This window comes from Orcinus orca, chromosome 20, assembly GCF_937001465.1.
Source record: "Orcinus orca chromosome 20, mOrcOrc1.1, whole genome shotgun sequence".
Lineage (NCBI taxonomy): Eukaryota > Metazoa > Chordata > Mammalia > Artiodactyla > Delphinidae > Orcinus > Orcinus orca.
The window spans coordinates 31,060,470-31,081,354 of NC_064578.1; the positions used below are offsets into that span (position 1 = coordinate 31,060,470).

At 35.3% G+C, this 20,885-nt stretch overlaps 1 protein-coding gene across 21 annotated transcripts in view; it reads right to left on the reverse strand.

Annotated features, from left to right (window-relative positions):
• Nucleotides 1-3,063: 3,063 nt before the first annotated feature.
• CHD9 (chromodomain helicase DNA binding protein 9) overlaps nucleotides 3,064-20,885 on the reverse strand; it is a 244,238-nt gene continuing 226,416 nt past the window's right edge. For all 21 annotated transcript variants that reach the window (XM_049703938.1, XM_033418941.2, XM_033418942.2 and 18 more), the window contains 5 exons: nucleotides 17,714-17,853; nucleotides 17,178-17,399; nucleotides 12,213-12,341; nucleotides 8,821-8,925; nucleotides 3,064-6,525 (listed from right to left, as the gene is read on the reverse strand). In XM_049703938.1, the coding sequence (XP_049559895.1) occupies nucleotides 5,647-6,525; nucleotides 8,821-8,925; nucleotides 12,213-12,341; nucleotides 17,178-17,399; nucleotides 17,714-17,853 (1,475 nt within the window). In that variant the 3' untranslated portion in view covers nucleotides 3,064-5,646. The remainder of the gene's footprint in view (nucleotides 6,526-8,820; nucleotides 8,926-12,212; nucleotides 12,342-17,177; nucleotides 17,400-17,713; nucleotides 17,854-20,885) is intronic.

A 20,885-nucleotide genomic window follows, 5' to 3' on the forward strand; every position in this document is an offset into this window, starting at 1 on the left:
TGGAGAGGATGTGGAGAAAAGGAACCCTATTGCACTGTTGGTGGGAATGTAAATTGATACAGCCACTACGGAGAACAGTATGGAGGTTCCTTAAAAAACTAAAAATAGCATTACCATATGATCCAGCAATCCCACTCCTGGGCATATACCCAGAGAAAACCATAATTCAAAAAGACACATGCACCCCAATGTTCATTGCAGCACTATTTACAATAGCCAGGTCATGGAAGCAACCTAAATGCCCATCGACAGATGAATGGATAAAGAAGTTGTGGTACATATATACAATGGAATATTACTTAGCCATAAAAAGGAATGAAACTGGGTCATTTGTTGAGACGTGGATGGATCTAGAGACTGTCATACAGAGTGAAGTAAGTCAGAAACAGAAAAACAAATACCGTATATTAACACATGTATGTGGAACCTAGAAAAATGGTACAGATGAACTGGTTTGCAGGGCTGAAGTTGAGACACAGATGTAGAGAACAAACTTATGGACACCAAAGGGGGAAAGCCACGGGGGCGGGGTGGGGTGAGGATGGTGGTGTGATGAATTGGGCGATTGGAATTGACATGTATACACTGATGTGTATAAAATTGAGGACTAATAAGAACCTGCTGTATAAAAAAAATTGTGAAAGATTCTTTAATGGTATGGGAAGATTATTATGATATAGTAAATGAAAAGGTTACAAAATGGTATGTACAGTTTAACTTCACTCTTATTAAGATAATACATAATATGTATATGCAAAAAAAAAATGACCCCAAAGTTAAAAATTATGTCTGAGTATTCAACATTATGGGTTGTTTACTTTGTGCTTCTCCTCCTCTTCTTCCCCATGATTTTCTATAACATCCTGTCTTATTTTTTACTAAGAAAAAGGAAGAATGATTTAAAAATTCATTACGATGTTAAGATGTGGAGACACACACACACACACACACACACACACACACACACACACACACTGGAATACTACTCAGCCATAAAAAAGTATGGAATTTTGCCATTTGCAGCAATGCAGATGGCCTTGGAGGGTATTATGCTAAGTGAAATAAGTCAAAGACAAATACTGTATGATACCACTTATATGTGAAATCTAAAAAAATAGAACGAACTAGTGAATTTAACAAAAATGCAGACTCAAAAGCATAGAGAACTAGTGGTTACCAGTGGGGAAAGGGAAAGGGGGAGGGGAAATATAGGGGGAGGGGATTAAGAGGTACAAACTACTGTGTATGAAGTATGCTACAAGGATATATTGTACAACATGGGGAATATAGCCAATATTTTATAATAACTATAAGTGGAGTATAACCTTTAAAAATTGTGAATCACTATATTGCACACTTGTAACATACATAATATTGTATATCAACAATACTTCAGTTTTTTAAAAAGATGTTATTTTTGCCTGTTAGTAAAGGCAAAGATGATTTCAAATGCAATACACAGTATTGGTAAGAATTTGGGGTAAATGAGCATGCACAAAATGTATGCTGCTAATAGTATAAATTGTTACTAATGTCATTGGCACTGGCAACACAAATCAAAAGCCTTAAAAACAGAAGTATTTTCACTTCTAGGGGTTAAGGAAATCATTAGGGATGGATACAAAAAATGCATATATAAACTCAAATGTCCATTTTTAGGTTCCTGGTTAAATAAATAACACCTGTATGGGCAATATATGTATTAAAAATCACATTGCAAGATACTTACTGACATAGAGGCCAGTATATTAAAGGCAAAACAGCCAATATTGTCCCATATAGTACTGATTTAATATGAAAATGTATGTTTCCTAAGGCTAACGTAACAAATTACCACAAACTGGATGGCTTAAAACAGCTGAAATTTATTCTACCACAGTTCAGGCCAGAAGTCCAAAATCAAGGTGTTGGCAAGGCTGGTTCCTTCTGGAGGCTGTGGAGGAGAATCTGTTCATGCTTCTCTCCTAGCTTCTGGTGGTTGCTGGTAATCCTTGGTGTTCCTTGGCTTGTAGCTGCACAGCACCAATCTCTGCTTATTGCCTCGTGGCCCTATCCCTTGTGTTTCTCATGTCCTCTCCTCTTCTTATAAGGACAACAGTCATTGGATTTAGGGCCCACCCTATCTAGTATGACTGCATCTTAACTAATTTTATCTGCCAAGATCCTATTTCCAATTAAGGCCACATTCTGAGATTCTGGGTTGACATGCATTTTTGTAGGACACTATTCAACCCACTACATGTATATAACATACATATAAAAAGATTGGATAGCTACATGAACAGTATTTCAGGGTGGGTTTATGGATTATTTAATTTTTTTTTGTTTTTCTGCATTTTAAAATAAATAGCTTACTGTACTGAAGTTGCATTTATGTAGAGATTAAGTTCTTAATTTATTGAATGAGGTGAACATTACTTGTAGTCAAAAATTACTCTCCCCCCAAACCACTTTTTTCCCTCCTACAGCTCAAAATATACAGAATACATCATTTTATACATAGTGTATCTTCTCTCAAAATCATCCAACACAGCCAATTCTTCCTCCAGCAGTGGAACATATTACTGATCCTCTGGGTGAGCACCAGATGAAGCTGTTGACTTAGTTTAGTATATTTTACAAAAAAGAAAGGTTTTCTAAAGCATGGCAGTATAGTTGAATGTGTTCAAGTTAAATGAGGGGTGATGAGACTCCACTGTTCTACTTTTATAGTTTGAGGAAAAACAAATTTCTTTCATATTTATTAAAAAAACACTGCAAACAACAGTGATGAATTAGGAAAGTCTCTAAGACCAAGGGAAAAAATAATTACTGATCTTCAAAATGGACTTCTTTAAGAGGTTAGGTATATCTCTGGGTCTTTCGGGATTTTTAAAGGTCCAGGGGAAGAAAACTTCGGGAAATAATAATATTGTGGATATAATTATAGCCAACTTCTGTCTCTTAAAAATTCTTCCACTTTCCTTTTAAAGATTTATGACTATGGTTTCCTTCATAACTGGAATAAGATAAATTATATATAAAAATAAAAAAACATTGTCAGGTACAGAGGCTGACATCATGGGTAGTCAAAGAATATGTTTAATAAAAAATAATTAAACTTCCATTTGCTCTATAGAACATCATAGAAAGTAATTTAATAAATTACAAATGACTTTTTAAGACGTTTGCTCAACTACAGAAAGCAAATTCAGACTACACAAAACACAACTGGTAAATATTGCAATGTCCAAAAGAAAAATTGGACTAAGACTTGAATCATGAAACCTGAAACAAGGGCTATAAATACAAGGCAATAACAGCTATAATTCTTTTAGTAACTACCAACACATACTTGGATATCCTTTCAACTGCAACTTTAGTATTATGTAATTCTACTGATTTCTTTTCTTATAACCCTTAACTTTACACAACCATGTTTGAACGTTTTTTTAAGCTGATAGCTGGACAACTTTTCCCCAATCAGTACTAGATAGAAGTGTCTTGAAACCCAAGAGAATGTTTAAAGTTAATACTAGCCTTAATGCTTTGAAAACTGCAACTGCCTTATTACATAGAAAGAGAATCACTAAGATGTTAACCAAATTCATTTGATCATAATTAGGAAAATACTTTATCTCATAAATTTGATATAAATTAGATTTTAGTGACAAGATCTAGGGCTTTTTTCCCCTTTATTTTAAATTGGAGACAGAAAGGAATGAAGATCATGTGGGTATAACTAGGGGGAGAGAAGGGAAATGTGGATGGTGCTGAAATACTTTACCGGCAAACTAAGTTAACTGTGTTTGAAAAACTTTGGCTATCTCATAGGTGTATTCTAGTTAAACAAAGGTGCAATACTGCAAAGGGAAGATACTAAATATGTAATATATCATTTTCATGATGAAGAATTACTACCCACTTCTCCTGGAAGGGCATTATAGTGACTATTGCTAAGACATTGCATAAAGGACTATCAATTCAAAGTACTATTTTGGGAAAATACAAAAATCAATACAATCCCAATGGAACTTATATAATTTTGTAAATACATATAACACTGTCTCTCTAATAAGGGGTTAGTTATTTTACATACAGAAACATAATTTACTGGTAAAGGTCTTGGAAAATCCAATATACTTGCTTAATTCATGACAAAGCAATAGAGTTCCATCAAAACATACTAAAAGTTATTTTTTCTCTGGGAGAGAAGTGGGGTACTTTTCCCCTCGCAAACTTTATCACTGACTTATTTTTAAGTACCAGAAAAACGCTAACACTTGTCTCTCCTTAGGATGTAAATGATATTTTATTTCCAATTCAGTTCTAATTGCTTTAAATGTATATGAAGGTGAACCTGGACCTCTACCTTGTCAGAATAATAGCAGCTTTAGCAGGAGAAATTGTATCACAAATCAAACAGACAAATTTTACATGGTAAAGGGTTCTAAGAAATTGATCAGAAGCCTTTGGCTTCATTTTTTGTGGTTCATAGGAGTAACGTATATTTTTTTGAGATTATTCAAAGTGCATTTTCAAAATGGGCAACTCAGTATATTTAATATAAACTGATAACCCAACACTGATTCTGGGCAACATTTAGTTTGCTTATACGTAGAAACTCAAAATGAATTGAGACTATCTGCATATTACTTTACCCTATTATCTGTTAATTCCGGAATATTTCCATGACGTAAAACACAAATAGAAATCTACACAAATAAAGCAAACAAACAATTTCTTTTACATGAAGTATGCTGTGTTGAAAGTTCTTTTCAGTGGCATTTCATGAGTTTGCCTTTTCTGAACCCTGGAAACAGACATTACTCATCTGAGACAATTATTTCTAATAGGAGGCCAAACTTTGAAGAGCTGAAACTAAATATGTCTAGAGGGTGCCAAAGTTACATGACACAGGATTATTTCATGACTTTACTGATTTTAAGAGTTAAGCTCAGCAAAAAGCAAGTCATATTTCTTGCCAGATTAACATGATATATAGGATGTGTTTAAAAAACCCCTGAAAACAAGTACAGAATTAGAAACGAATGTAAACTTCCTAAACTAACTCAGCTGAGGTAACAGGTAGCCAGTTAAATTGGCTGATTGGGAAACTTATTTCTTCTTTAAAACACACTTGTACCTGAATTGGAAATATCAGCAGTGCATCACAACACTAGAGCATTTTCATGTAATTAAAGCAATGGATGGTGATGTAGATTCTACAGCTTTCATGACATTCATTAGCTGCCCAAATTATTGCTGAGTTTTGATCTGTAAATTATAGGTGTCAAGGAGGCTGTAAAACTATATTCAAATTAAATCAGTAATATGCATAAAGTATTCTGTGTTCACTGCAAATATATTAAATATACAACTCTTATTGAGCATAATTTTCATAAAATTAACCCCCAACAAAATTATAATGCCTTTTGTTGTAATTTTACACCTTTATGTATTTGATAGTACATACGAGTTCAGAAACTTATGAATCTTAAGAAATATTACATGCAAAACGTCTCTGAAAGCAGTTTGCACTTCTAAACAAATAACTGAAATGTTCAGTCAGTAAGTTATTGATGCACTCAACACTGGGGTATTTACAATTAATAATTAAAGAAAAAAAATCCAAAATCAGTTCATAATTTAAGTGCAGTCTGGGAATCAGTCTTCATTACTAGAATCTGAATCCTCAGATGACGATGGTGTACTATCAGATCCAGATGAAGCATCAGCTTTCTCTGAACCCTCATCTGTGCTGTTTTCATTGAGAGGACTCGGTTCAGTTCCCCCTTTGTCTTCCTGATCTCCAACTCTGGAATCTTCTTCCTTTACTTCTACAGACTTAGATGAGCCTAAGTCACTGTTTTTATTTTTCTGTACATCAAAAGTATTGGACTGGGACAAAGTTGGAATATGAAGATTAAGGCCTGGAGTGAGAAGCATCCCTGGATAAAGTATATTAGATAGTAATAGTGGGTTAAGAGCTAACGGGTTGGCAGCTGCAGCTGCACTTAATGCAGCAGTAGAGGATGTTGAAGGAGAACTTGACACAGAGCTTTCACCACCATTCTCTGAATTTTGGCTCTCTGTCCTTTCTTTTTTTCCTTCTAGCTCCGTAGAGTCATTTCCCTTTTTTTCTTCTGTTCCAGATTCTGTAGGCTTTGTCAGGAGTCCTCCCATGCCCAACAGATTTGGCAATCCAGTCATTCCTGACAGCAGCATGGGGAACATGGCAGCCACGTTTTTAGCTTCTCCTCCAGAAGAAAGGCCAGCAGGCATTCCCATCAGCCCTGCAGTTACTTGCAGTGACTGCAAGTTTTGTAGGTTTTGTTGTAAGGCCTGAAGAGTTGTGAGGTCCACACCTGGAAGTAATCCATTGGCTAATAAAGGATTGCCTGAAATACTGGTGGCAGTTGTAGCTGCTGCTGCTGCAGTGGCCTTTGCAATTCCACTTTTAGGCCGTCTCCCTCGCCTGCTTACTTCCTCTCTCACAACGGGACCAGTGAGAATACGTTCATACATACTTTCTGGAAGAAATCCCTAAAAAAAAAAATCCATCAATAATAACCATTTTCAAATAAAATCAATAGCTATTAGTTTGTGATACAAATAAGCTATTAAAAATAGGTAATCATTCATAAACTTATTCTGTATTGATATAACCAATTACGAGAGAGATAACCCAATTTCATCTTAGTATAAGTAGTGGCTTGAAACAGCTCTTTTTCTCATTTTATCTTAAGAGGGCAGAAAGAGGTCTCTGGCCCTCTTTTATACTGTGAGGCATAAGTTAGTAGAATAGTTCTGGAAAACAGAAGGTCCGAAGAAATTTTTTCATGAGGGTTACTACTGCCATGCCTTTACATTTTTCACATCACCAATTGCTCTAGAAGACTAAAGGAGTGCCCCTCTTCTAATCTGGAAGAACAATAAGCAAAGGACAGAAGAAGTAAGTAAAGATTAAAATGAGATGCTTCATATGACTCTTTCCTGACTATCACTTTGGGAGTAAAGGAGACAGAGCCAAACCGAAAAAGATAATTGACAGGGGGGAAAAATCACTTGGCTCAGAACAGCAGTAGCACCTGCAGACTGGGAAGCACCAAGTCCAGGGCAATGGAGGGCAACCTATGCTACTTTCTTGAAATTCTCCCATGATTTTCTCAGGCTCAAAACTCCTAGAAGTAAAAAACAAACAAATGAACGAAAATTCCTAAAAGTTTTAGGAGTTTAGAACCACTAGACCAGCACTGTCTAATAGAAATAATGTAAGCCACGTATGTAATTTAAAATTTTCTAGTAGCCACAATTAAAAAAAGGTAAAATACGTGACACAAATTTTAGCAATATAGTCTATTTAACATAACAAAAACACTGCCATTTCAATATGTCATCTATGAATATTATTGAGATATTTTATATTCATTTTTCCAAACTAAGCCTTCAAAATCCAGAAACAGTGCTTCACACTTACAACACCTCCTACTTCAGACTAGCCAAATTTCAAGTGCTCAATAGCCACATGTGCCTGGTGGCTACCATTTGTGACACTGTAGCTCTAGACAGTGGTTTAAAAGACTCTCATGGGACTATTTTAAAATTTTGTTTTGAACTGATCAACTTATTTGTTCTCTTTACAAAAGCATTAGGGTTCACTACAGAAAACACGACAACAAAAAAATACAAATAAAAATATCATCCATAGTTTCACTGTTCAGAGATAACCACTGCTAACATTTCAGGATGTGTGCTTCCATCTTCCCCTTGTGCATATAAACAGATTTTACAATTCTCTTCACCTCTTTTCTAAAATAAAAAAAAAAAAATAGAATCATACTGAACATAGGTTTACTGCCTGTCTTTTTTATTTAGACACCTGTAGACATAATAGCTATTATTTATTCAGCACTTACCACATGGTTAGGCTTTGATACTCCAAGAGCTTAACTACTACCCCATTTAACAACACTGTGAACTTTTTCTCCCTTGTCATTAGATGTTCTTTTAAGATATAATTTTTAAAATAGTTGCAGTTTTTCAATATACTGATGGACCATTGGTATATTTCCAATTTTTATTACTGTATTATGATGAATAACCTTACATATATATATCTTTCCCCATCTTTGTTTTCTTAATATGCCTTTTAATCAATCAATCAATCAATCAATTAGGCCACGCTGTGCAGCACATGGGATCTTAATTTCCCAAACAGGGATTGAACACATGCCCCATGCAATGGAAGCACAGAGTTCTAACCACTGGACCGCCAGAGAATCCCGCCCCTGCCACCCAGTATCTTTGACTATTCATTGTGGTATTGCTCAAATAGTATCTTAGATATTAAATAAACACAAATCAGCATATATTGATTCTGCATTCTAACTCAACAGCATCTGAGAAATCTGTAACATATTCTGCAAAACAAAAATTATGAACTAAAAAATACCTTCACATATTCTTGGAATATTTTGTTAATTTTTAAAAATAAGTTTATTTTTGGCTGTGTTGGGTCTTCGTTGCTGCACATGGGCTTCTCACTGTCGTGGCTTCCCTTGTTGCAGAACATCGGCTCTAGGCACGTGGGCCTCAGTAGTTGTGGCACATGGGCTCAGTAGTTGTGGCACATGGGCTTAGTTGCTCCATGGCATGTGGGACCTTCCTGGGCCAGGGATCGAACCTGTGTCCCTTGCATTGGCAGGCAGATTCCTAGCCACTGCGCCACCAGGGAAGCCCTATTTTGTTCATTCTTAACTTAAAATTTAATCTAAGTTATAATTAAATGGCATCTAATTTAAAAAATGATGTCTGAATTATTATTTATGAAATACTCACAGACTGCTTAACAACATCTCCCCATTCAGGAGCTACTCCGTATTCTGTATTTTCTTTCAGGAACCGACATAAATCTTTCAGAGGGGGAGCAAAGGCACCTCCAACCTATAAATGAAAAACAGATCGTTAGACACTTAAAAGCACTATTAAATATGAAGACATTTCTTGCTTTTATTCTGTGCTGTACAGAGTTTATTTTTTTAAAACACATGTATTCGTTGAACCACTTTTGACAATCTTTATTACATTAAAAAGGACTACCACAATCCACAAGAACTATTAATATACTATATAAACATGTGCTAATGTAAATTTTAAATGTTTTTCTTTCTTTAAAATTAATTAATTAATTTTGGCTGCATTGGGTCTTTGTTGCTGCGGGCAGGCTTTCTCTAGTTGCGGCGAGTGGGGGCTACTCTTCGTTGCGGTGCGCAGGCTTCTTACTGTGGTGGCTTCTCTTGTTGCGGAGCACGGGCTCTAGGTGTGCGGGCTTCAGTAGTTGTGGCATGTGGGCTCAGTCGTTGTGGCTCGTGGGCTCTAGAGCGCAGGCTCAGTAGTTGTGGTACATAGGCTTAGTTGCTCCGCAGCATGTGGGATCTTCCTGGACCAGAGATCGAACCTGTGTCCCCTGCATTGGCAGGCGGATTCTTAACCACTGTGCCACCAGGGAAGTCCCTTAAATGTTTTTGAGTTACTGGAACAGTAAAATAAATAACTACCATTTACTGTGAAATTACTATGTTGGGTAGGCAGTGTAGCCTAGTTAAGAGTATACCCTTCGGAGTCAGACTTACCACCTACATGAACTAGGGTATACCAGTAAATCTCTCTGAACCTCAGTTTTCTGATCTGCAAAATGGAGATAACAACACCTCCCTCATAGGGTTTTATGAAGATAATTCAAGTGCCTCAGCAAAGGTTCTGGCACATAATAAATATAAGCTATTATTATTATTATCATATTACCAACTATTGTGCTAAGGACTTTAGAGTACATAATTTATTTTAGTACTCGCTACATCCATTTGAGAAAGTATTATTTCTATTTTTCAAATGAAGGAACTAAGCCTCAGAGAAGTTATACAAGTTGCCTAAAGCTAGCTAGTAAGTGTTAGGATCAGCTTTCAAACTCAGGTCTCAAAAGCCCATACACTTATCTATTATGTAAACTGATACCCTAAAAGTATAAAAATATACATATCCCTTTAAATGTTTAAATGATTTGAACCTACCAATTTAATGTTCCTTTGGAGTCTAAAGACACTTCTTGAATAATTCCTTTTTCCACACCTTTTTGAATGAATACATACTATATCTTGTTAGGCTATAGACAGGGTTTAATATGGCTAGTTATAATACCTATAGGTATTCTTATCTAGTATTTCCTATAATCTTTACTTAGCCTCTCAAGTTTCTGTTGCCATCTCCTTTTTATTATGACCTTCATTAAGCTCCAGTTTAAACTGGAGGCCCTCTGTATGGTTTATGGGGATTCAGCAAGTGGATCTTTTCCTTAGTAACTGATCAATCCTCAAGTCTGCACTCTAGAAACTCAGAACAATAAAGAAATCTACAAACTAAAGGAAATGAACAGGACTTTTATCAGGTTACCAACAATGAAAAATAAAATTTAGGGTGTTTAATGTTAAACCTAACAAGTAAAAATTTAAAAAATGGTTCCATTTCCTTAAAACTGGCTAAGAGAAATTTATTCATATCTAGAAATGCTAATTTCATTATAAGATGAAGTGCAAAGATTTGTAACACAATCTATGCAAGCATAAAATTAAGTAAAATGCAACTAAAATGTCATCTTGTTCTTCCCCTAATACATCTATGACATCACTTTAAAGCACTAACAAAAGCTGAATAAGCTATCTCTACAAAATTGGGGAAAAATCAGTATTAATTTTAATGAGTTAGTGCATACGATAATATTAAGACAATTGTTATTTTAAAAGTAGTTTTCTTCCAATTTCAATATTTCTTCTGAGAAAGTCAAATGACTTCATGTATTTTTTTTTAAATTTTATTTTATTTATTTATTTTTGGCTGTGTTGGTTCTTCGTTTCTGTGCGAGGGCTTTCTCTAATTGCGGCAAGTGGGAGCCACTCCTCATCGCGGTGCGCGGGCCTCTCACTATCGCGGCCTCTCCCATTGCGGAGCACAGGCTCCAGACGCGCAGGCTCAGTAATTGTGACTCACGGGGCTAGTTGCTCCGCGGCATGTGGGATCTTCCCAGACCAGGGCTCGAACCTGTGTCCTCTGCATTGGCAGGCGGATTATTAACCACCGCGCCACCAGGGAAGCCCGAGTTCATGTATTTTTATACTAGCAGTGAGGTCATTTAACAGAGAGCAAGACAGAACTAGGGAATTAATGTGACCTATGTAGGGTAATTTAATTTGTGAGTGAAGGAACTCAATGAGAAATTTGCTGTTTTTACTCTGAGGCCATTTCTTCTTTCTTACTTATTTTGTTGCTTGCTCATCAGAATAGAAAACAATAAAAATGTCAAAGCTATGAACTTACAAAAGGGTGCCACAAGTGTTCTATCATTTACTTTAGGAGGTAAAAGAGACATATACCAATCCAAACATAAAACAGACACAATTTGGGAAAACAAATGTTGGGCCACATTTGGTTCAGAAATAGACTTTGGAAAAACCTGTTACCATTCATCAATCAATAAAGCAAGAAGGTAAACACAGGGATACTATTAGTGTATAAGGTACCTTTGTTTAAGACATTTTATTTCCATCTATCAGAAAATTATGTAATATGCCCATTTTGATAGAACGAGGCACTTAACAGCCAAATGATGGAAAATCACGTGATAAATATATAAATCTATAATGGCCATGATGAGAATAGCGTCCCCTTTTCAACAGAGTTTCTCGACTTTTGCACTACAGACATTTTGGACTGGTGTTGTAGGGGTTGGCCCCTGTGCTGCAGGAGGTGTAGCAGCATTCCGGGCCTCTATCCACTAGATGCCACTAGCATCCTTCCCCTGCTCACCACCTCCCCAACACCCACCTCCTTACTCCAAAGTTGTGACTACCGAAGATGTTTCCAGACGTTGCTAAACGTCCCTGGAGGACAAAGTGCCCCCTTTTGAGAACCACTGACTTACATGTAGTGCTCTTGCTCAGGGCCACTGCTTAGGCACAGATAATGTAAACTAACTTGCTTATTTCATTCAACAGCTTAGACAAAGATGTGGGATTTGAAATTAGACTGCATAAAATTGTAGTCCATGTCTTTTCCCGCAAATCTTCTACATTTAACCCAACCAGGTCTGTTAGAAAATACTGCATAATGAAGTAGTGTTCTAGAGACCTCTTAAGCAGTGAATCAACATGAAAAATTAACAACAAATATATAAATACCTTTCTGGCATTTCTTCTGTTAATCAGCTGAACACGTTCTTCTCCAGTGAGACTATTCACATCTAGTTTATTGGGGTTTCTGCAACGATGCCTTTTTTGCTTGGGTCTCCCCTCATGGAGCTGCATTCTCTAAAATACATGGACAAAGGAATGGCTTGAAAATCTAACTGTGCAACTAGTACAAATAAGCTGATCCAAGAAATTTAGTCATAAAAAATTGAAGATACGTTATAGATAAGATATATTAATACAGTTGACCCTTGAATAGCATGGGTCTGAAATGTGCAGGCTCACTCATATGTGGATTTTCTTCAATAAATACGTACTACAGGACTACACGATCCATGGTTGACTGCACCCAGGGATGCGGAACTGAGGACACGGAGGGCTAACTGTAAAGTCATACTCAAATTTTTGGCTGTGGGGGTGGCATGCATCAGTACTTCTGACAACCATACTGTCCAAGGGTCAACTGTTTATATTATATATTGAAGATTTATATTATATCATATATATTCTATCACATATCTTCAATAGATCATATTAAAGAATTTACCCCATAGCTATATGTTAAAAATATTTAAGGTTTAAATATTTTTATATTTATTAATAAAAATGCTGAATAAGACAATGTTACATGAACGTTTTCCTCAAATTATATATTTGAAAAATTATTCAAGGCAATTATTAATAATGATCAGTATTATCTTTCTGTATGAAAGTAGGCTCCTGAAATGAGGAGGACATTGCTAGTTCTTTCCTTAAATGCCCTCAAAGATCACTGTATTTCTAGAGTGTTATTTGAAGGAGTTATCAATAATGCTGGAAGAGCTTCCTCTTTACATTTTCTCCTGATGAATTTCACGTGAAACATCAGATTTTCTCAGTGCTCTGATAGCATTTATATGTGTACTAGTGGCTTTCATTTCTCTTCATCTCACTAATAAACTTTCTTATCTCTTTTCACATAATCCTCACAATACTCAAAAGATATTATTCTTTTCTAAAAAAATGTATTCATTTATTTTGGCTGCTCTGGGTCTTCATTGCGGCGTGCAGGCTCTAGAGTGCGCGGGTGGGCTGTACAGCACGCGGGCTCAGTAGCTGCGGTGCGCAGGCTCTCTAGTTGCGGTATGTGGGATCTTAGTTCCCCGACCAGGGATCAAACATGGGCCGCACTGCGTTGGGAGCACAGAGTCTTCACCACTCGACCACCAGGGAAGTCTCCCAAAGATATTATTCTTATTTTACAAATGGGAATCAAGGCTCAGAGAAGATACCTTCCTCAAGGTCATGCAGCTAGCAGGTGGCAATAAAAACTCTATCAAACCATGCTGCTCACCTCTGTTAACAACTGTTAACAAAGTAAGGCTTGATGTCTGTAGTCATCTCTAAACAATTACAAATTCCAACAAACTAAAGCTCAAACTCTTCAGCATGGCATACCAGTCCCATCACAGCCTGGACTGAATTCATCTTTTCTATCCAATTACTATTACCCCACTCATTCCCTCACATACTCTGGAATATCAGACTAGTCACTGTTTTATGACTATATCCTTTTTAGACTCTCTTCATAATTGTTCTATAATGCCTAGAGTATCCTCCTCTTATCCTGCCTAGAATAAGTAGGCATTTGACCAGTATTAACCTGGTCAAATGCCTACTTATTCTTTTATCATCCACCAGTCATGTCAGCTCTATTTTCTATCTTTTCCCAGATACTCTGCCTGGGCAGAGTAATTATTCTTTTATCAGTTTCCATGGCAGTTTATACATACCACTGGTATAGTACATATACCACGCTATGATCATTTTGTTGTAGAGATATCACAGCAAAGTGTGAGATCCAATATACCATTAATGTAAAGTGCCCTTGGAAATCATACCAGTTGTTATCTTGTATTCTGTACTCCAACAAATGCTACTTATAACAATGTTTTAAAATCTTAATAATAAAGTTATATAAAAAATTAGGACAAAAGGTTTATTTGCAGGGAAAATGATGAACTCCTATAAGTTAAAAAAAAAAAGTAATAAAGATTCCTTTGCAGTGGAAAGAGAAAGGTATGACAATCTTCAGAGACTAGAGTATAACTGCCATGAGGGCAAGAACTTTATATTGTTCACTGTTTTATCCTAAATCCCTTTAAATAGTAACTAGCACATAATAGTTGCTCAATAAAAATTTACTGACTGAATAAATGGTATTTTCTAACATGTTAATAAGTATAGGGTTAAACTAACAATTCTCATTATTTTTAGAACTGCAATACTCATTTTATGATTGCTCACCTTACTGACAACCCTTCCCCTCATAATTACAAGAGCTTTATTTGGTGCTTTTTTTTTTAAATCAAAAGAATTAACAGAAAGTTTATTTGAGAATTTGTGGCATCTTTTGAAAAAATTAGGGATATGAAAGGCATTCAAAAGCCAAGACTGAGGCTCCCTATTTTAGACTACCAGGTTATCTCTTGAGGACGATAATAGCAATGTAAAATATTAAACTAAATATATATTACAGATACAAGTATATAAAAATATATATTACAGTCACATTCTAGGGACTGGAGCTTCTGTGGTTCTTTTGCATGAAAAAATAAGGTAATGAATTTTTTTGTTAATAAAATAACAATCACTTTACCTTTATATAGCACTTTTTAGTCTCCAAAAGACTTTCATTTTTAATTTTTTAAATCACTGACTCAGTAAATATTTACAAGGAGCTAGATACCATCCCCTGTAGCAGGAATTACGTGCTAAGTCCTGGGGATACAAGGTGAATAGGACAGCCCTTAAGAAGTTCATGGGGTAGGGGACGACTTCAATGGGTTATCCAATTAATCTTCATAATGGAAGCAGATAGAACAAACCCACTTACTTCATTGTATAGAGGATATGCCATTACTCTTTTACCTTCTAAAACATATAGAAACATCAAGGGAGACTGATACAAAATTTGGTACATCAGCATCTGACAGTAAAGCATTACAAACTTAAATAATAGATTTCTACGAGTAAGAAAGACATACGCCCATAAGGTAGTGAGTAGAAAGTATTTCAGAGGATAAGAAAAATGCATATTAATATATCTGTTCTCCTCTTTGACTAATATAAACCATGCATCTGACAAGAACCAGAAGGTGTATTCTTATGAGATCTTAAGTGTAGCAGTTTGAACAGTGGATTTAAGACTATTAGCTGTGTGGCCTTGCACTATTTATTGGGTTGGTCAAAAGGTTCATTTGGTGTTTTCCATAAGATGGCTCTAGTAGCACTTAGTTGTCTTTACTTCATTCAAAACAATTTCGTTAGACTGTATTGTGACAGCTGTCATATCAGCGTGCATTTAAAAAAAAAACATCAAAATTGGTGAATTTTTGCGTAGCCATTTTAATACTGAAGGTGGAAGAAAAAAAGCAACATTTTCGGCATATTAAGCTTTATTATTTCAAGAAAGGTAAAAACACAACCGAAACACAAAAACATATTTGTGCAGTATATGGAGAAAGGGCTGTGAGTGATCGAACGTGTCAAAAGTGGTTTGCGAAGTTTCGTGCCGGAGATTTCTCGCTGGATGGTGCTCCACGGTCGGGTAGACCAGTTGAAATTGATAGTGATCAAATTGAGACATTAACTGAGAACAATCAACATTATACCACGCGGGAGACAGCGGACATACTCAAAATATCCAAATCAAGTGTTGAAAATCATTTACACCAGCTTGGTTATGTGAATCGCTTTGATGTTTGGGTTCCATGTAAGTTAAGCAGAAAAAACCCTTCTTGATCGTATTTCCGCATGTGATTCTCTACTTAAACGTAATGAAAACGTTCCGTTTTTAAAACAAATTGTGACAGGAGATGAAAAATGGATACTGTACAACAATGTGGAACAGAAGAGATCGTAGGGCAAGCGAAATGAACCACCACTAACCACACCAAAGGCTGGTCTTCATCCAAAGAAGGTGATGCTGTGTATATGGTGGGATTGGAAGGGAGTCCTCTATTATGAGCTCCTTCTGGAAAACCAAACGATTAATTCCAACAAGTACTGCTCCCAGTTAGACCAACTGAAAGCAGCACTCAATGAAAAGTGTTCGGAATTAGTCAACAGAAAGCACATAATCTTCCATCAGGATAATGCAAGACCGCATGTTTCTTTGATGACCAGGCAAAAACTGTTGCAGCTTGGCTGGGAAGTTCTGATTCATCCACCATATTCACCAGACATTGCATCTTCAGATTGCCATTTATTTTGGTCTTTACAAAATTCTCTTAATGGAAAAAATTTCAATTCCTTGGAAGACTATAAAAGGTACCTGGAAGAGTTCTTTGCTCAACAAGATAAAAAGTTTTGGGAAGATGGAATTATGAAGTTGCCTGAAAAATGGCAGAAGGTAGTGGAACAAAATAGTGAATATGTTGTTAAATAAAGTTCTTGGTGAAAATGAAAAATGTGTCTTTTATTTTTACTTAAAAACCGAAGGCACTTTTTGGCCAACCCAATATTTAAAATTTCAGTATTTCCATTTCTTTATAAAGTTATAATGATGCCATTCTGATAAAGTTAGGGGGTGTTAAATTAGGTAATCCATGCTAAGTATAAAGCCAAGCACACAGCTAAGTCTCAATAAATGTTTACTATGATCATTTTTATTATTTTAAAACAAACTATTTGTGGGAAAAGATTGCAAGTTTTGTAACTTTACAATATTCATTGGGTCTATGATAGTACTCTGTATATGAGAGGTGATTTTTATTACTTAAACACTTATTGAATGCAGAATGGAAAAATGGAAAATGATATTGTATTGTATCGAAAGATAGTCATTATTTTTTTCTGCTAATTTTCCTAAATCTTGGGCAGAACACATAAGTGGGTGAGAATTTATGCTTCATCATTATAGGTGTGACCAATCATAGAAGTAAAATATACCAAGTTTTATAAGGCATCACCTACAGGAATAAAAGCTCCTAAATCTTCCACATAACCTGGGTGCTCCTTAAGCCATTTTTCCAAATCCTTTCTCTTCGGTGCATCATCGCCTGCAAGTCTTGTCCCATCTTTAAGATTAATAACTGGAACGGGACTTTCTGTATCAGGAATTCCTTGAGGTTGAGTATAGGATAGTGCTGGATTTATCCCTGTAGAAATCTGTGAGGTGGTTAAGCCTAAAGTAACCTGTAGAAAAACATCAAATGACAATTTTATTTCCATGCTTTAGCATTCTGATTTTGGTCCAATGAAGCAATTCTTTTTGAAGAGGAAAAAAAAAGTTGTTTAAAGGTCAGCTAAATCTTTCAAATTTAAAATTTTCATGAATCTTAGCCAGTGCTGGATTCTACTGAGATACAATCTAAAGCTATATAGTATACTCCTAATTTTCTAATTATCTTTATTATTCTACAAAACATTCACAAACAGCAATATGTATATTTACTAGAATTGAATTTTGGACTCAAGGATCAGTAGTTTTTAAGCATTACTTTACTTACATGATTAGGTGGTTTATTTCTGTTGAAAAAGAGGATGTCAACACCTTCTACATTCTTCCTCCTTCCCCGCCTTTTTTTGACTACAGGCTGGTTGTCTAATAAAACTCCATTGGCACCAAGGGTTGATTGAATGGGAGTACCTAACAAATTAAAAATGCAAAAGAGTGATAAAAATCTAGTTCTTAAATTAAACGTAATTACTTTTCTAAATACATAGACATTTTGCGGGGGTTGGGGAGGGATGGAGTGGGAGTTCGAGATTAGCAGATACAAACTATTATATAGACAATGGATAAACAACAAGGTCCTACTGTATAGCACAGGGAACTATATTCAGTATCCTGTGATAAACCATAATGGAAAAGAATATGAAAAAGAATGTATATATATGTATAACTGAATCACTTTGTTGTATAGCAGAAATTAATATAACATTGTAAATTAACTATACTCCAATAAAATAGAATAAAATAAATAATTAATGCTTGTAATGATACTCATGATCAAAGAAAAAGTGTATTTAAAAAAATACATAGAAATTTAGTTCTTATTTTACAAGCAGTCAGACAAAATCAAGCAATTCTTGGATTAAAAATACCACCTCATTTCTCATTTAAAAACCAGGAGAATTGTAATCTAGGTCTCTTTCAAGTTGTGACTTGTCTCCTCAAATTTTTCCCCTGGATAGTCACACATCTTTTCTTTTGTCCCCTTTTCGAGGAAGAACCATGCCTTTCTCATGTACAAGACAAACCTTTCCCCCTTTTTTGAACCCATTAATCCCTACTTTTTCTAAAAGTTTGTTTTATCATTTATCTTTGTTTTTTTGTGCCAAAATATCTTACTCTACGTTAGATTCTTATCAACTTAAAAACATGGCCCAACTCAAATAAAAAATAAACTTCTTTCGGCTTTTTCATAACTTTCAAAACTTTTGAAAAGTTGGTTGCTATTATGCTCCCCTTTCTCATGACAACCTCACTCCTCAATTCCCACAGTCCACTCCTGCCCCAGCCTATTTAAGGTATTTTCTTTAAGACCACCACTGTTTCTTGCCAAATTAAACTGACCCTTCTCACTCTTCATTTCAGTAGGCACTCACTAAAAAATGTTTGTAAGAGGTATGAATGAAACAGTACCATGCATTCATTTTTTTCCTAATAAATAAATACACATTTATCAAACAGCTATGTACAAAGCACTATGATGATTCAAAGGTAAGACACAGTTCCTGTCCTTAAAGAGTACGTAATCTAGAACACTCTTATAAAAGAAAATATTAATAATGAGATGTTTGCTTAAAATGGTTCACAGTTTGTAGCGAGAAATGCATTTTCAATCATTCAAGGAGAATTTTTGACCAAGTCCTGTGTATCCCTAAAAGACATTTCCCTTTGGTTGGCTGTGTAATCTTATGGAAATCACTCTCCTCACATCTCAGTTACAAAAAATACCTTAATTCATAATTAGTAAGGAATAACTAATTACAATGAGTAAAAATTATTTTTGCATATGAAAGCACTGAGGAATGTGACATAACATTATTAAAAAAGAACAGCTTTCATTATTTCATTAAAATCAGATTAACAAAATATTATGAATATTTGAAAATACTTTCACGATAGTACATTTTAACTGTAATAATAGAATAACTTTCCTAAAATATTACCTTTAGAAGTACTATTCTGTTTTATAAGAACTTCTCATGGCTTCCTATTCTAGTATGAATGAAATGCCTTACATCAAGCCTCATTCCTGCCTGACCACCAACCCAATCCCCTCCCCAGCTCACTTTTTGATGTTGCCCATAATCTAGATTTACCTTTGCTAAGCAGTCTCTGACCTTATACAAATATCTCTCCAGTAAGAATTTAAACAGTAGCTAGGTCAGTCTTATCCTAAAACCATACAATTTTCCCAACATCAAGTCTCTGGTTCACGCTATTCCCTGACTCTCTCTCAATGTCATTTTCCAGAAAAACCATTATCTAATCTTCCTCTTATAAAATCTGTTCAATTCTGCCTCTTCCACAGGACTCTGCCTAAGTCTCTAGACAGCAGTGACTTCTCTCTTTTCCAATATTTATTAACTATAATGCTGTGTAGCAAGATATATTATCTTGTTTTTAACATATTGTCTAATATTTTAACATGTGGGTCTAGTCTACCAAGCAACTGAAAGGCAGAGACTGTCTTAAGTTTCTTCCACTTTCCCTTTACTGCTATCCCAGTGCTATATAAAAAGAAAAGTACTTAATACAATTATCTATGGAAAAACATTAGTATACACACCAAATTATGTATTTATAAAGAAATCCTACTTGATCATTTGTAAACATACCCAATTTGGCAAATTATATACTCCCTTGACTTCTTTCATTTTTTAAATCAACAACAAACCCAGCTACCTTGACTTCTTTTAGAGAGTGATTTTAATAAACATTACTGATTTATTTTAACCTAGAATCCAAAATGGAAAATTTAACCTAGTCTACTCTATAAAGCCTGTGTTATCTTTATCTTAGATGTAATTACAACAATATTAAAAATACCTTCTTTCTATTGAATGCCTACTAGGTGCCATATTCTGGACTAGGTTTTACAAATGCTTTCTTAAATTACCAAAAACAAAACAAACAAAACACAGAGGTATTAAGCCCATTTTATAAATGTGATCAGAAACATTATGTCTCAGGCCCAATGTCACAACAGTGTTAAATGACAGAATTCAAATCCAGGCTGTTTGGCTCTACCATCTTTTGTGTACTATTCCAGGTGATTTCTGGAATAGGCTCTTTAGTTTTGTCCTCTTATAACTTATGCTATTTTACTGTCCTTCATTAATTAATTTACATTATATGATGTATCTTCACTCAAAGCTTTTAGATAAAATTCGGGGGTGCCCATACAAACATAAAAAGGGCTTAATACGAAGAATTATAATACCAGTTGTTGAGCATCTAATTCTAAAACCTAATTTTAACATCTGTTTAGCATCTAATTATGTGCCAATTTCCATACTAGTCACTTTACATATATTATTTAATCCACCTAACAATGCTACCTCTCCGTTGACCCCAACTCCTCACTTCGCGAACAAGAAAAGGTTAAAAAATGTTAGCAGGTTTCCTAAGAGTCATGTAGGAAGACAGAGCTAGATTTCACATTTACA